The sequence below is a fragment of the Bos indicus genome, chromosome 19 (assembly GCF_029378745.1).
Source record: "Bos indicus isolate NIAB-ARS_2022 breed Sahiwal x Tharparkar chromosome 19, NIAB-ARS_B.indTharparkar_mat_pri_1.0, whole genome shotgun sequence".
In the NCBI taxonomy this organism is placed as follows: domain Eukaryota; kingdom Metazoa; phylum Chordata; class Mammalia; order Artiodactyla; family Bovidae; genus Bos; species Bos indicus.
In genome coordinates, this window is record NC_091778.1 from 29,092,805 (window position 1) to 29,107,180 (window position 14,376).

The 14,376-nt window shown below is 50.7% G+C and overlaps 2 protein-coding genes and 4 non-coding genes across 9 annotated transcripts; 4 read left to right on the forward strand and 2 right to left on the reverse strand.

Annotated features, from left to right (window-relative positions):
- The first annotated feature begins 568 nt into the window (after nucleotides 1-568).
- Nucleotides 569-640, forward strand: TRNAW-CCA (transfer RNA tryptophan (anticodon CCA)). Its single transcript has one exon. It is a non-coding gene; the product is annotated as a tRNA-Trp (tRNA).
- Nucleotides 641-1,074: 434 nt separating this feature from the next.
- TRNAS-GCU (transfer RNA serine (anticodon GCU)) lies at nucleotides 1,075-1,156 on the forward strand. The gene has a single exon. It is a non-coding gene; the product is annotated as a tRNA-Ser (tRNA).
- A 221-nt stretch (nucleotides 1,157-1,377) lies between these two features.
- On the forward strand, nucleotides 1,378-1,451 carry TRNAT-AGU (transfer RNA threonine (anticodon AGU)). Its single transcript has one exon. It is a non-coding gene; the product is annotated as a tRNA-Thr (tRNA).
- Nucleotides 1,452-1,842: 391 nt separating this feature from the next.
- On the forward strand, nucleotides 1,843-1,916 carry TRNAI-AAU (transfer RNA isoleucine (anticodon AAU)). Its single transcript has one exon. It is a non-coding gene; the product is annotated as a tRNA-Ile (tRNA).
- Nucleotides 1,917-2,546: 630 nt separating this feature from the next.
- On the reverse strand, nucleotides 2,547-4,556 carry BORCS6 (BLOC-1 related complex subunit 6). Its single transcript, XM_019982209.2, has one exon. The coding sequence runs from the start codon at nucleotides 4,319-4,321 to the stop codon at nucleotides 3,260-3,262; it is 1,062 nt and encodes a 353-aa protein (XP_019837768.2). The 5' UTR covers nucleotides 4,322-4,556; the 3' UTR covers nucleotides 2,547-3,259.
- Nucleotides 4,557-6,683: 2,127 nt separating this feature from the next.
- Nucleotides 6,684-11,811, reverse strand: AURKB (aurora kinase B). 4 transcript variants are annotated; one of them, XM_019982526.2, is made up of 9 exons: nucleotides 11,677-11,811; nucleotides 11,363-11,434; nucleotides 10,027-10,129; nucleotides 9,862-9,916; nucleotides 9,459-9,650; nucleotides 9,025-9,163; nucleotides 8,767-8,915; nucleotides 7,956-8,130; nucleotides 6,684-7,797 (listed from the first exon to the last, which is right to left on the reverse strand). In XM_019982526.2, exons 2-9 carry the CDS (start codon nucleotides 11,408-11,410, stop codon nucleotides 7,624-7,626), a joined length of 1,035 nt encoding a protein of 344 aa, XP_019838085.1. In that variant the 5' UTR covers nucleotides 11,411-11,434; nucleotides 11,677-11,811; the 3' UTR covers nucleotides 6,684-7,623. The 4 variants fall into 4 exon arrangements, with proteins under 4 accessions (XP_019838085.1, XP_070629164.1, XP_019838086.1 ...); XM_070773063.1 differs by having other exon boundaries at nucleotides 11,689-11,762; XM_019982527.2 differs by lacking the exon at nucleotides 11,363-11,434 and having other exon boundaries at nucleotides 11,677-11,803.
- Between the last annotated feature and the right edge of the window lie 2,565 nt (nucleotides 11,812-14,376).

Sequence of the window (14,376 nt, forward strand, 5' to 3'; positions counted from 1 at the left end):
ATAAACACTTAAGATCTGTGCATTTCATTGTAGGTAAGGGATTCCTCAGAATCGTCAAAAGTGACAAAATTAATGATGCCAAGATTCTACCCTGGATCTTTAAACCAGAAACTCCAAATTTGGGGCCTGTGAGTAGCTATCTGGAAGGCTCCGCAGGCGGTTGTTAAGGGCAGCCCGGGAGGGGACGCACGGCTGGAAAAGCTAATCTCTGTCCCAGACGTGCTTCCATCACCTTCGGCCTGGTATTCCCAGTCCTTCCACACGTTTCTGTGCCAGTCCGTCCCCGCTGGGCTGTGAGCTCTGGGTCCCCCAGAGAACCAGCTCAAGGCCGCCTTATGGTCTGCAGGAGGGCGGCGACGAGGTCGGGGCGCCGATGAACCCGGAGCCCACAAAGCCGCTGCCCTGCGGGTGGCGGGCCCTGCTGGTCCCACGAGGCCGGAGGGAGACAGCAAGCACCACACCAGGGGATTTTAGAAGTTCCAGAAGGCCCTCAGCACCTCGATCGCCACAGCCGGCCGCCTTACCGTCCAGTCGTCATGGGGAGACCTGTCCACCCCCGTGGCCGGCCGACCTCGTGGCGCAACGGTAGCGCGTCTGACTCCAGATCAGAAGGTTGCGTGTTCAAATCACGTCGGGGTCAGCGTTCGCTTTTCTAGAGCTCGGGTAGCTTTTATTCTTATTTGTAACTCTGTTGAGGTCCCATCCAGCAGATTAGAGAAGAAACACTTCACAGGGGCCGGAAGGGGAGGGTCCCTGGCTCGGAGTCCCGAGCCGCCCCGTAGGCGGGGGAGCTCCAAGATCTCGCGATAGTTTTTATTGTAGATCCGGGGACTGTAAATCTGGGCGGATAGCGGGGTTCCTGAGGAGTGACGCAAGCCCCGGAAATCCAACGCCGAGTCGGGTGCTCGCGCAGGCTAGGATATCGCTCGGCAGCCAGAGCCCTGCGAGTCGTCCTCGCGGTGCCGGGCGGGATCCCTCGGGACACCATCCCTACGCGACGTAGTTAGGTTCACGCTTTCTCCGAGAAGGAAGAATCCAGACCCCAGAGAGGAGATCCTAAGCTGCTTTCCTGTGGACGAGGTGGCCGAGTGGTTAAGGCGATGGACTGCTAATCCATTGTGCTCTGCACGCGTGGGTTCGAATCCCATCCTCGTCGGCCTGCGATTCCGCAGCTGTCTTTATATTTTATAACCTTCTGTGTGCCAGGATTCAATTTCTGTGTCATCCTTTCAACCTATCCCGTTTTACAGCCGCGGATTTCGCACCTTCTACCTTGTTTTCCAGTACGACCGAAAATTAGAAAGGTATCCCGGCATTCATTCACCTAACCTGGAACTGACCTGGCCAGGGAAACGAGGCGGGGAAGCGGTTGCGCGGGGCGCCGTGGCTTAGTTGGTTAAAGCGCCTGTCTAGTAAACAGGAGATCCTGGGTTCGAATCCCAGCGGTGCCTCCCGAGGCATGGGTTATTTTTACACTTCGAGCAAAGAGTCGTAGGCTTCTGGCTTATATATAATTTTCCACATCTCTTCGGGAGTCTACCGGTGGCCACCAGACGGCCTTTTCTATTTCCGGTTGTGCACCTCAACGCTAAGTGCATGCTGTCAGTCTTGCGCTCTATGTTGGCACGGCGACCTGCCAGTCAAGCACGTATTTGCATTATCTGTGCTTGCCACTATTTTGGCTTCGCTTTTATTTCCCGAAATGATAAGTGATTCCGTTTTCGTAGTCTGTTTCCCTGTTTTTCTAAATAAGCTTACCCATTTTGAGATTTTCTCACAGATAGGACTGATGAGTAATTTGTATTTTACATAGATTGATATTGAGAAAGCCTCTTGTCGACTGGCCGGTTAGCTCAGTTGGTTAGAGCGTGGTGCTAATAACGCCAAGGTCGCGGGTTCGAGCCCCGTACGGGCCAGAGTATCGTCTTCTTTTAAATAATTTACTGTCAATTTTTTGTTGTTAAGGAAGGTGTGTGGAGCAACATCTCCAATTCCGGAACTGTTCACACCTCGAGGCGAGGAATAACGTGTTTAAATTCAGCCCAAAGACCTAGTGTCTTGAGTTACAGGAGGATAGTTTAACGGAACTGGATCCGTATTGTGATCTGTTTCTGAATCTCACATAACGGGAGCTTCTGGAATTTACTATGTGACTGTAAACGGAAGGCGGCCAGGAATTGGCACAGTGTGAGAAATGGGGTCAAGAATGGAGCTAGCAAGTGTTTCTAGTCTTTAGAGCACAGATGTCCAGTTTGCCCAGTCCCTGCCTGTCCACTTCAGGAACTAAGACAACACTTCCTTCCTTTTTTCTTCTAGATCTCCTTGCTTCTGAGTCTGCTTTTACACATCTCTCAGCCCATACCTGTGTCTTACCTTTCCTCAGATCTGCTGTTTATGAGTAGGAACCATATCCTTCCATATGTGGCCTGAGACCCCCACCCCACTCCCAGCACCAGCCCCAAGAAAACTCCACGAAAAGACTGACCCTCATTCCCATTACTTTGGTTCATCAATCCCTGTAACCCCACACAGACACAGCCTCAGCCTTAGCAGCAGCAGCACTTTAATTCCACAAAAACTCAGAAAGCCAAAACTGATTAGAACATTCCACAACAGGTGGGCTTCAAAACCAGCAACAATTCTATCTGAACCCTGAGAGCAGAGAGACCCCTCCCAACGCACCTCCTCTACCATGCAATACATTCCTTCTAGCTCCGCCCAGGTTATGACTGGGGAAATGGGATGGTAGAGGGCGAGAGGGCAGAAGCAGGAGGTTATCCATCTGCAAGTATGCGTCCTTGTCTGCGTGGTGTGTGGTCTTTGACCACACAAGCTCCCACAGCCCCTGGCACCTGAGATGTGACTACTGGAGGTCAGAGTGGCCACAGTGGGGGCTGGGGTCTCCTCTGTTCTCCTTTCTTGATAACATATGACAGTCACATCTCCCAAGCCCAGACCTAAAGCCCCGGGTTTCCAGAGATGGTGCTCTAAAGAGAGTTGGGAGAACAAGGTAGCTGCAGATGGCCAACTGAACAGAAGCAGAGCATCATACCCTCCTACCAGGAGAGCCTTTAGAACTTCCCGATACACACCTGCATAAGGCCCAGCGAATGGTCGCCGGCAAGCTAAACGTATCTGGAAGAACCTCCCATATATAGGCCTCCCTCCTCTCAGCAGGCGGGTCCCACCAGGGCTCCTTGAAGAGTCCTTAAGGATCCTGCTGGTCCCTGGCGTTGCCAGGCCTCTCCTGCCTTCCCAGTCACTTGCACAGGGCCTCCAACACCTCCAAGGTGCGTCGGATATCCCGGACTTGGCGCGCCAGTCCCTGAACCGGTTGCAGAGCCCGCTCCAGTTCTTCACAGCGCGCCAGCAGGGTGTACATGCCCTTGATGCTCATGTCCACAGCTTCCCCTAGAGAGTCCACTGCATCACGGTAGGTTTGGATGCAGCCCACGCTCAGAGCTGTCAGCTCCTGCACCGCACCTCCCAGCCCGCGAAGCAGACGGTCCACCCTGCCGCCCAGCTCCCGACTCAGCCGCTCCAGGTCCCGCAGCACGTCGGGGTCGATGGGAGGGATGGCCGGAGTGGGTGTGGGAGCTGAACAGGGCCGCGTAGGGGCAGGGGGCGGAGGTTGAGGGGCGCCGCTCAGACGGATCTTGAGTTGCAGGTTGTTGGCGACAAAGTGGGTGAGGTCGCCATGGCGGCTCACCGTCCCTTCGAGCTCCAGGGGGCTGGAGATAGTGGCGCGCCGCCCGCCGCCTGCGCCAGATTCTGCACCCCCTGAAGACGCGGGGCCGCCGCACGCCCCGCTCAACCCGTCCAAGCTGCGGCTGTCCTGAAGGCGGCTGGAGAACGAACGGCCACCCCTGCCGGCTTCCGCCGCCTCGTCGTCGTCTTCCTTCTGCTCAACATCCATCCCGCCGCCTACAGGGCTCCCTCGACGGCAGACCCTCTCGGATTCAGGCTTGGCCTCCGGAGGCTCAGGGTCCTTGCGCCGGGAGGACCCGTGCAGGTCGAATTCGGGATCCGGCGCCCCCAGGCGGCTTCCTGCCCCAGAAAACGTCCCTCCACGGCCCGGCTTGTCCTCCGGAGCTTCCCATTCCGGAGGGTGGACAAAGCTGCAGCTCGAAGTCTTCAGGGACGCCTTGGGGTGGCAGCTCGCGCCCCCAACGTTCTCTGCCTCTTCGTCCTCGGATAGTCGGAGGTCTGAGGGCCTCTCAGAGGGCGTTTGGCCCGGGCCGTCGCCGAAGATCGCAGCTTGCTGTTCCCCCAGAGCTAGCAGGTCCGTCTCGGGCCCAGGCCGCCCCCGGGGCGACTCCATACTGCAGTTGGGGGCAGGAACCGAGGAATTGGTTCGCCCCGGCTTGGGAGGCCTTGGCGGCGCCTTTAAGGGGCGTTTTAGAGGCGCGCCGATTGGCCTCGGGCTGACAATGGTCAGGACGTGAAGAGCACTCTGATTGGTCCCAACAACCAGGAAGTCCCAGAAGACCAGCTGTCATTGCGTGACCGAACACACGTGAGAGCCAGCAGGGAGGAGAGAAGGAGGTAACAGCTGCGCTCGTTGCCCCGCCCTTTCGAAAAGTTGAAAAGGCAGATCTTAAAGATGAAGATCCTGAAAAGCCTGAGTCCTCCAGGGGCGGAGCTAGGCTCTTTCCGCCCACATTTGTTGCTTAGTAACCGCTTTTAGTAGGGAACCAGAATTGGGTTTCTTAAAAGAGGTTCTTGGGATGAAAGTAGTATATCCTGCTTGGACCGTCGGGATTGAATCGCACCTTAGTTGATCAGGATGGAACCAGAATTCTCATTTGCTCTTCTGTTCTCTTGTCTCCTGCCCCCTCCACCGGGTTTTGAGTGTCTCCTCTTGGAGGATGGTGTGTGATTTTGCCTCTAGGTAGAACATTCAATTAGTTAATGGCCCTTAAGGTCAGAGCCCTGGTACCATTCTGATCTCTTCTCTTCCTTCTCTTCTCACTGGTCCTGCCAGAGGCACTGGTCTTCTCACTGTTCCTGTGACAAAACAGACATGCTGCCGCCTCAAGGATTTACATTTGCTCTTGCAAATGTAAAAGCAAATGAGTGGCAGTTCGCGCCCCCAACGTTCTCTGCCTCTTCCTCCTCGGATAGTCGGAGGCCTGAGGGCCGCTCAGAGGGCGTTTGGCTGGGGCTGTGGCCGTCTCAAGGACGCCCGTCGTCCTCTTGGCCCACCCCGTTTTTTGAGGCCGAGTCCACAAAGTATATTAAAGGTCCGTATAGTCAAAGCTATGATTTTTCCAGTAGTAATGCACAGATGTGAGTTGGACCATAAAGAAGGCTGAGTGCCAAAGAACTGATGCTTTTGAATTGTGTTGCTGGGGAAGACTCTTTGAGAGTCCCTTGGGCTGCAAGGAGATCAAACCAATCAATCCTAAAGGAAATCAAACCTGAATATTCTTTGGAAGGACTGAAGCTGAAGCTCCAATACTTTGGCCACCTGATGTAAGACTCTGATGCTGGGGAAGACTGAAGGCAAAAAGAAGGTAGCAGAGGATGAGATAGATAGCATCAGGGATTCAATGGACATGAATCTGAGCAAACTCGGAGATAGTGGAGGACAAAGGAGCCTGGTGTGCTGCAGTCCATGGGATTGCAAAGAGTCAGACATGACTTAGTGACTGAGCAACTACAAAGAAAAATGTTCACCTTTTTTCTCCATCAAGTCCTTTTTCAAATATTATCTTTTCAGTGAGGCCTCCCATTACAATCTGTTTACAACTGCAACCACTTTTTGCAAGCTTCCTGCGTTGAGGATTTTTTTTTTTTCTTCTCATTTATTCACCCCTCAGCCTCTAGAACAGCACCTGGGCTGCAGAGAGCACTCAGTAACTATTGTCAAATGAATAAATCTTAACCAAAATTATGATATAACTACACCAGCAGGATGCAGGGACAGAAAATGCCCTTGTTTCTGGTGGCAGTGGACTGAAAGAATGAAATCCTTACATTCGTATCAGGAAAATGATAGATAAAGCCCAAAACTGAAAATGTAAAGAAGTAGTGACAGAAGCATGTGATTTGGAGATACAAAGTAAATACCAAAAAAAAAAAAAGCAAAACTGTAAAAGGATTTGGAACAGATCCAAATGGATTTATCTCTGGGGAGAGAGAAATGGGAAGACTGTTGGTTTTTTGTTTTTTCAAGCCCTATACTGTCCTTCAATTATTTTAATCTGTGGGCATATGTAGTGGGTTGCATGGTAGCCCCCTAAAAGATATGTCATTGTCTTAACCTCTGGAAGCAATGAAATGCAGTGTTTTTTGGAAAAAGGGTCTTTGCAGATATAATTAAGGATTGTGAGATAACATTACCCTGGATTATCTAGGTGAGCCATAAATCAAATTGCTAGTGTTCTTTTAAGACAGAGGAGAGAAAAGCGAAGACAGGAAGGTTTGTGAAGACAAAAGCAGAGCTTGGAGTGATGTAGCCACAAGCCATGAAGTGCCTGGAGTCACATGAAGATGGAAAAGGCAAGGGAGGATTTTTCCCTAGAGGCATATATGGGAGGGTGGTGCTACTAAGACCTTGATCATGGACTTCTGGCCTCCAGAACTGTCAGAGAATCCATTTCTGCTGTTTAAAACCACCCAAATTTGTGGTAATTTGTTACAGTAGCCCTAGGAATTGAATATAGCGTGAGTATCTGAGATGAAATAAAAATAAGAAACTTTATTGATGTTCTACACCACATGGCTTAAAAGTACAAATAATAAACACATGCAGAAAAAGCATTAGGTGAAACTCAACACCTATTCATGCTTCAAAAAACACCAAACCCTTAATGAACTAGGAAGAGCCCAGGCCTTCCTTAACCTAATAAAAGACATGTATCAAAAACCTACAGCAAGAGATTTCCCTGACAGTCCAGTGGTTAGGACTCCAAGCTTCCACTGCAAGGGGAATGAGTTCGTCCCCTGGTCAGGGAAACTCAAGATCGTGCATGCTGCTAAACCTACAGGAAGCACCATATTGCAAGCATCATACAAAGCAGTGAAACTTTAGGTCAGGAACTAGACATCATCAGCTTCTATTTATTCCTGTGCTAAATCCTCACCAGAGCAGAAAAACAAAAAAGACAACTTTAATTGCTCCTAGGTCAGCAAGACTGACCCAGGAAAGGGAAAGATTAGAGGTCAACTAAGAGGGAGTAATAGGAGGAGGTGGGTGGAGACGGTTGGTGATGGCTGGTGTGCAGGTATAGCAGAGTAGAGACAGGTCCCCAGCATCCCCAGGCCTGGGAGCCAGAGCAGGGGAAAGAAAAGATGTGGAAGTGTGATGGTTGGGAGCTAACCAGATGGGGTTAGAGCTGAGAGGTTGCTCTCAGTGCTAAGGGGTGCTCCCAGGGGTGGTGATGCAGTGCCCACCCCACTGCCCAGCACGGGCAACTCCCTCGCCTCCTCACCACAGATGATGACTTCCTTCACAGCAGTCTCCACCTGTAAACATCTACACTCATCAGTAAAAAAAGCTTCAGCCTTTATTAAATAAAGACGAGGTAAAAGACAGATGCAGAAACAGACTAGGGACCTCCCTCCTCCTAACTACACATGTACAGACACAGACACAACTGAGAAAAGGACAGGGACATTTCAGGGGACAGACTGAGGGGCAGAGGGAGGCAGCACCCTGCGAGAGTGGGTTCGGACCCAAGGGTGGGCCGAGACCTGGGCCAGCGGCAGGCGTTCTGAGGGGTTATGCTTGAGCAGCTTGTAGATGAGGTCCTGGGCTCCCAAGGGCACAGAAGGAGGGAACTTTAGGTCCACCTGCAAGAAGGAGAGAAGGGCTTCATCCTGGCTGCTTTTGCCTCCACTTCCCACTCTATTAGCAGGGTTTAACATCAACAGCAACAGTGTGCCCACTCCCCGCCCCAGCCCCTGAGCTGGCACAAACTCCAGCCAGACCCCAGGGGCCAGCCTCCCACCTTGACGATGCGCCGGTATGTCTCATTGTGGGAAGCACTCTCAAAGGGTGGGTTTCCCACCAGCAGCTCGTAGCAGAGCACACCGATGCACCACAGGTCCACCTTCTCATTGTGCGTGCGCCCCTCAATCATCTCTGGGGGCAGGTAGTCCAGAGTGCCGCACATTGTCTTCCTCCTGGGGCGGGGGCAGGGATCTCAGATCCAGACTTTCCCTCCTTTCCCTGCAGCCTGACAGGGAGCCCAGACCCACCCCAGGATGTGCCAGGGGTCTTCCAACCAGGCTCTGATGGGGTCTTTGGGGTAGGAGTGGGACTAACACACTGACTGCATTTCCACACTGAGGGCCGTATCTTAAATCAGATATGAGGGCAACGTTCACCTTAGAATTAAAGGAAAAATTTCAGATGTTCATCAACCACATGTTGCTTAATCACGTTACATTTCTACTGTGCAATACCACTAAAAATGATGTGGGAATATTCTCAGTGATAATGGCAAGAAGGTGCCAATGTTTCAAGTGAGAAATCTGGGTGACAAAACTGAGTCTCCTATTTTTGTTTTTGGCCATACTGCATGGTTTGCAGGATCTTAGTTCTCTCGACCAGGGATTGAACCTGGGCCCCCTGCAGTGAAAGCTGGAGTCCTAACCACTGGACCAGCAGGGAACTCCCAATCTCCTATTTTTGTAAAGATATTGCTGTGTTTATATATTTACATGAGAACAACCCAAAATGTCTCTGGGTAACAAGATCTGGAGTGGTTTTATTTTGAATGGCTTCATACCCAGGGCTGGCCTTCTGGCTCACCATACCTCAGGGAGGGGGCGTGCACCGACCAGCCGAAGTCAGCAATCTTCAGCTCTCCCCGGAGCCCCAAGAGCAGATTCTCAGGCTTGATGTCTCTGTGAATCACCTTCTTCGCATGGCAGTATGTTAGAGCATCTGCCAGCTCCTCCATGATCTGGGGGGCCAGTGACAGACAGTCAGACAAGGACTGACCTCGGGCTGCAAATGGCATCCCCCCAGCCTCCAGGCCCCTGCCAGTGCCCCAGGTGCCCACCCGCCCCGACCGTGGCTGTTCGCTGCTCATCAAAAGTTCGGCTCTTCTGCAGCTCCTTGTAGAGCTCCCCCCGGGGGGCATACTCCAGAATCAAGTAGATCCTTCGCCGGTCATAGAAATAGTTGTAGAGACGCAAGATGTTGGGATGTCTGGGAGAGGAGACAGAGGAGGCATCAGGCTGCATTCTGGCCTAAGGAAATGGGAAAGATGACAGGTCGCATTGGGGCACAGTGGGTCAGGTCTGGGCCAGGTAGGGGAAGCCAGGTGGCAGTCCTAAGTGGGGACTAGAGGTGATTTTCTGGATTCAAGGCTCTGGCTGGGATTGAGAGCTCATTGGGGCTGCGTGGCCACAGCTGCAGAGAAGACAGTCCAGATGTGGTGGGGTTGGAGGAGGAGTGGGGTTGGGGCGGCAGGGGGCTCTGGCTCAGGGGACGTTAAGCGTACTGCAGATGCGCTTGGATTTCGATCTCTCTACGCAGCTGGTGCTCCACACCCTCCTTCTCGATCTGAGACTTGAAGAGGACTTTGAGCGCCACGATGAAATGGCTTTTCTTCTCCCGAGCCAAGTACACATTTCCAAACTTGCCTTTGCCCAGAGGACGCCCAATCTCAAAGTCATCGATTGTGAAGGAACGCCTGTTTGGGAAGCAGTGGTGGAGCAGCTGAGTGGTGGTTAGTCGGTCCTCTGAGGTGTTTGCCTTCTCTCTGCACCTCCGCCCCTCCTGCCTATAGTCCTGCTTCTCTTCCAGGGGAGCTGAGGATGGATCAGGCTTTCTCACCCGCATCCCTCCTCCTCCTTCCTTTATTCCACCCACTCTCTTGCTACACCAAAGCTTGGGGAGCTTACTTTGGGATGTTGGGGGTTCCACTGCTGTTCTCCACCACCTTCTGGCCAGGGGCAGCTAAGGAAAGAATAGGGAAGTTGAGGCCATCCTTTGACATTTTCATCCCCACCAACCCTCTGCAGACACTAGTTCCCTCAGATCAGTCCCCTCCCTTTGTGCTAGTTTACCTGTGGGCTGGGCATTGGAGCGACTCATGAGGACAAGTGCCGATGGAGTGACAGGCTCCTTCCGGAGAACTCTCTGGGGCAGGGTGTTCAGGCCAGGCTGAGCCTGAGAAGGACCAGAGGGGAGCTCTGAGGGTGCCTTTATCCCAGTGACCGGGTTGGAATGCGCTACAGGCAGCATTTCAGGCCTTGCTATAAAGCCACCCACCTACCCCATCCCATCCCCAGTTCAAAGAGGAACAATGAGACCACAATTTTGCTACTCAGTCTTGTCCATAACACCACTCATTTACCCAGCCCCCTACCCCAGGAGGCAGTAGAGGCTGGGGTAATGAACACCCACAATTCAAGGAGCTTCAGAACAGAAGTATTCTCATAGTCCCCTAAGCTTGGTCTGTTAAGGCTCAGATAAGATCCTTGGGGCCTTGAGTGTTCAGCAAATCTCAGTATTTACCCCTTTGCAACAACAGGCTTTAGGGACACTGAAGGCTATTTTAATGGTCCTGGAGCACTTGTTACTTTCAACTTCTGAGTAACACACACCACTTTCTTTTGGGAGTGACTGGTGTAGACACGACAGTGTTATCTCATTCAGCCTCCCCATTCAGAGCTTCACCAGGGAGGGAGCTGGTGGGCAAGGGGATAGAGGGACCCTCCAGGAATCTCAAGCCCCACTAACAGAGAACAAAGCTCATGTAGGGCTCCTTCTTTCTTCTTTAACCAAGAGAGAAAGAGCCTCAGTGCTCCTACAGACTTGTTCACAAACAGCGAATTTAGGATTTACAAATAAGCAAGTTGAACAAAATGGAGTCCAGAAATAAATCCACATATATGTGGGAATTTAATATATACAATAATGCTAGCATTTCAAATCAGAGGATAGATTCTTCAATGAAAGGTGTTAGGACAACTGGAAAATAAAGCTTTTCAGATGCAAATGTCACACCAGTCATTAAAATCCAAATTCTTAAGTAAGACTTCTCTTGGACCTTTTAAACTTATAAACTCATCTAAATAGCCTATATCTATTTCCTGCCTAGCCTATTTTTTCAGGACAACAGTTGAGATTCATGGCCTAATAGGCCAGACCCTGCCTGCTCAGTCCCAGACGCCATTTGTATGTGACAAGTAGGCTCAGCTCTTCAGAGGTCCTCACAGGCTGGTCAAATTCAAACTGGTAGCACCGGATAGGATGTGGCTACAAATGACCTGACTGGGGCCCATGCGCTGGTGCAAAGCCAGGAGAAAAGTGCTAAGAGGATCGCCATCTGCAGGATCTCGAATCTGCAAGCAGGAAGTCGCCATGCTGGTGGGAGAGGGGAAGTGAGAAAGCCCTTACCGTCTGCCGGCCATAGGGCCAGGGGTAGGCGTTCTCCTTCTGGGCCATCTGTAGAGGGAAAGGGGGAGGGAACTGGGCAGAGAAGAGAAACAGAGCCGTGAGAAGCAAAAAAAAAAGGAGAGAGAGTAAGGGGTCGGATCGATCTAGCCGGAAGTGTTTGCCCGGGCGGGGGGGCGGGGGGCGGTGCTGGTGAAAGGGCGCAAGTCCAAAAGCTAGCTTCATCAGAGCGCATTCCCGCACTCGCCTCTCCGCCCCCACCCTGCTACCGGCCTCACTCCCTTCCAGGACCCTTTCTCCACCCTAGAGCAACCAACCTGCCGGATCACCTGGCCTCTCCCGGAGCAAGAATCCCGAAAGAAACCCGTGGTGCCTTGGCCGCTGGGAACAACTGAATCTGTCCGGCCGCACCCCCTCACCCCCGCCGAGGTCCTTTCAAATCTCCCGCCCGGGTCCCATTGGCTGAACGTGCCGCCCATGCCCAATTCTCATTGGCTAAGTATCCCATGACGTAGATCCAGGGGCCCAATGGAAAAGGCGGAATGAGAGCCAGGGGCAACCAGGGTTTTAGCTTAGGAAAAGTTTTCCTCAAGCCTCAAATAGTCTTATTGGTGTTTTGTTTTTAAAATTTAAGTCATCAATATAAACTGGAATTTATTCTTGTGTATATGTATGAACTGGAAGAACTGTACAAAAAAGATCTTCACGACCCAGATAATCACGATGGTGTGATCACTCACCTAGAGCCAGACATCCTGGAATGTGAAGTCAAGTGGGCCTTAGAAAGCATTCACTACGAACAAAGCTAGTGGAGGTGATGGAATTCCAGTTGAGCTATTCCAAATCCTGAAAGATGATGCTGTGAAAGTGCTGCACTCAATATGCCAGCAAATTTGGAAAACTCAGCAGTGGCCACAGGACTGGAAAAGGTCAGTTTTCATTCCAATCCCAAAGAAAGGCAATGCCAAAGAATGCTCAAACTACCGCACAATTGCACTCATCTCACACACTAGTAAAGTAATGCTCAAAATTCTCCAAGCCAGGCTTCAGCAATACGTGAACCGTGAACTTCTAGATGTTCAAGCTGGTTTGGAACCAGAGACCAAATTGCCAACATCTGCTGGATCATGGAAAAAGCAAGAGAGTTCCAGAAAAACATCTATTTCTGCTTTATTGACTATGCCAAAGCCTTTGACTGTGTGAATCACAATAAACTGTGGAAAATTCTGAAAGAGATGGGAATACCAGACCACCTGACCTGCCTCTTGAGAAATCTATATGCAGGTCAGGAAGCAAGTTAGAACTGGACATGGAACAACAGACTGGTTCCAAATAGGAAAAGGAGTACGTTAAGGCTGTATATTGTCACCCTGCTTATTTAACTTATATGCAGAGTACATCATGAGAAGTGCTGGGCTGGAAGAAGCACAAGCTGAATCAAGATTCCCAGGAGAAATATCAATAACCTCAGATATGCAGATGACACCACCCTTATGCCAGAAAGTGAAGAGGAACTAAAAAGCCTCTTGAAGGTGAAAGAGGAGAGTGAAAAAGTTGGCTTAAAACTCAACATTCAGAAAACGAAGATCATGGCATCTGGTCCTATCACTTCATGGGAAATAGATGGGGAAACAGTGGAAACAAACAGTGTCAGACTTTATTTTTTGGGGCTCCAAAATCACTGCAGATGGTGACTGCAGCCATGAAATTAAAAGACGCTTACTCCTTGGAAGGAAAGTTATGACCAACCTAGATAGCATATTGAAAAGCACAGACATTACTTTGCCAACAAAGGTTCATCTAGTCAAGGCTATGGTTTTTCCTGTGGTCATGTATGGATGTGAGAGTTGGACTGTGAAGAAGGCTGAGCACCGAAGAATTGATGCTTTTGAACTGTGGTGTTGGAGAAGACTCTTGAGAGTCCCTTGGACTGCAAGGAGATCCAACCAGTCCATTCTGAAGGAGATCAGCCCTGGGATGTCTTTGGAAGGACTGATGCTAAAGCTGAAACTCCAGTACTTTGGCCACCTCATGTGAAGAGTTGACTCATTGGAAAAGTCTCTGATGCTGGGAGGGATTGGGGGCAGGAGGAGAAGGGGACGACAGAGGATGAGATGGCTGGATGGCATCACTGACTCAATGGACGTGAGTCCGAGTGAACTCCGGGAGTTGGTGATGGACAGGTAGGCCTGGCGTGCTGCGATTCATGGGGTAGCAAAGAGTCGGACACGACTGAGCGACTGAACTGAACTGAACTGAACTGAAAGCAGGAGACACTAGTTCTACTCCCTGTCGGGGGGATCCCCTGGAGCAGAACATGGCAACCCACTCCGGTATTCTTTCCTGGGAAATCCCATGAACAGAGGAGCCTGGCAGGCTATAGTCCATGGGGTCGCAAAGAGTAGGACACGACTAAGTGAAAAGAGAAAAAAACAAAAGCAACTAAGTTTTCTTCCATGAGCCAATCTGTCTCCTTCCCTAATGCACTAAGTTACGAGTTTTGGTATTTGCTGTTATAAGCATACTAACCGATACGAATCTACAGATCTAGAGAGTTAGTAGTTATGTGGGTTGAATGATGCGATACTGACAATCATCTGACCTACAGAAAACACCAATTTCATATGATTCAACCCAATGTAAATTAAATAAATCCAAATGGGTTTCTAGATCAGTTCACAACGCTTTTGGCTGCAAGTAATAGGAAACTCAGTTAACAATGGCACATAAAACAGACATCTATTTTCTCTTCCACAACAATAAACCAGAAAAAAAAAGCCAGTATGTAGCTGGCTCAGGAACTGAACAATGTTAGAGGTCTGCATTGACCTCTTCTGTGATTCTCTTAACATTCCCCTTCTGACTTCAAGATGAATGCCAACTGTCTCTGTTTCTTTCAACAGACAAAGCAGAAGCCTTTCTAAAAGTCCTCAGTATAGGAATTCCTTGGTGGTCCAGTGGTTAGGACTCGATGCTCTCACTGCGGAGGGCCAGGGTTAAACCCTGGTGGGGGAACT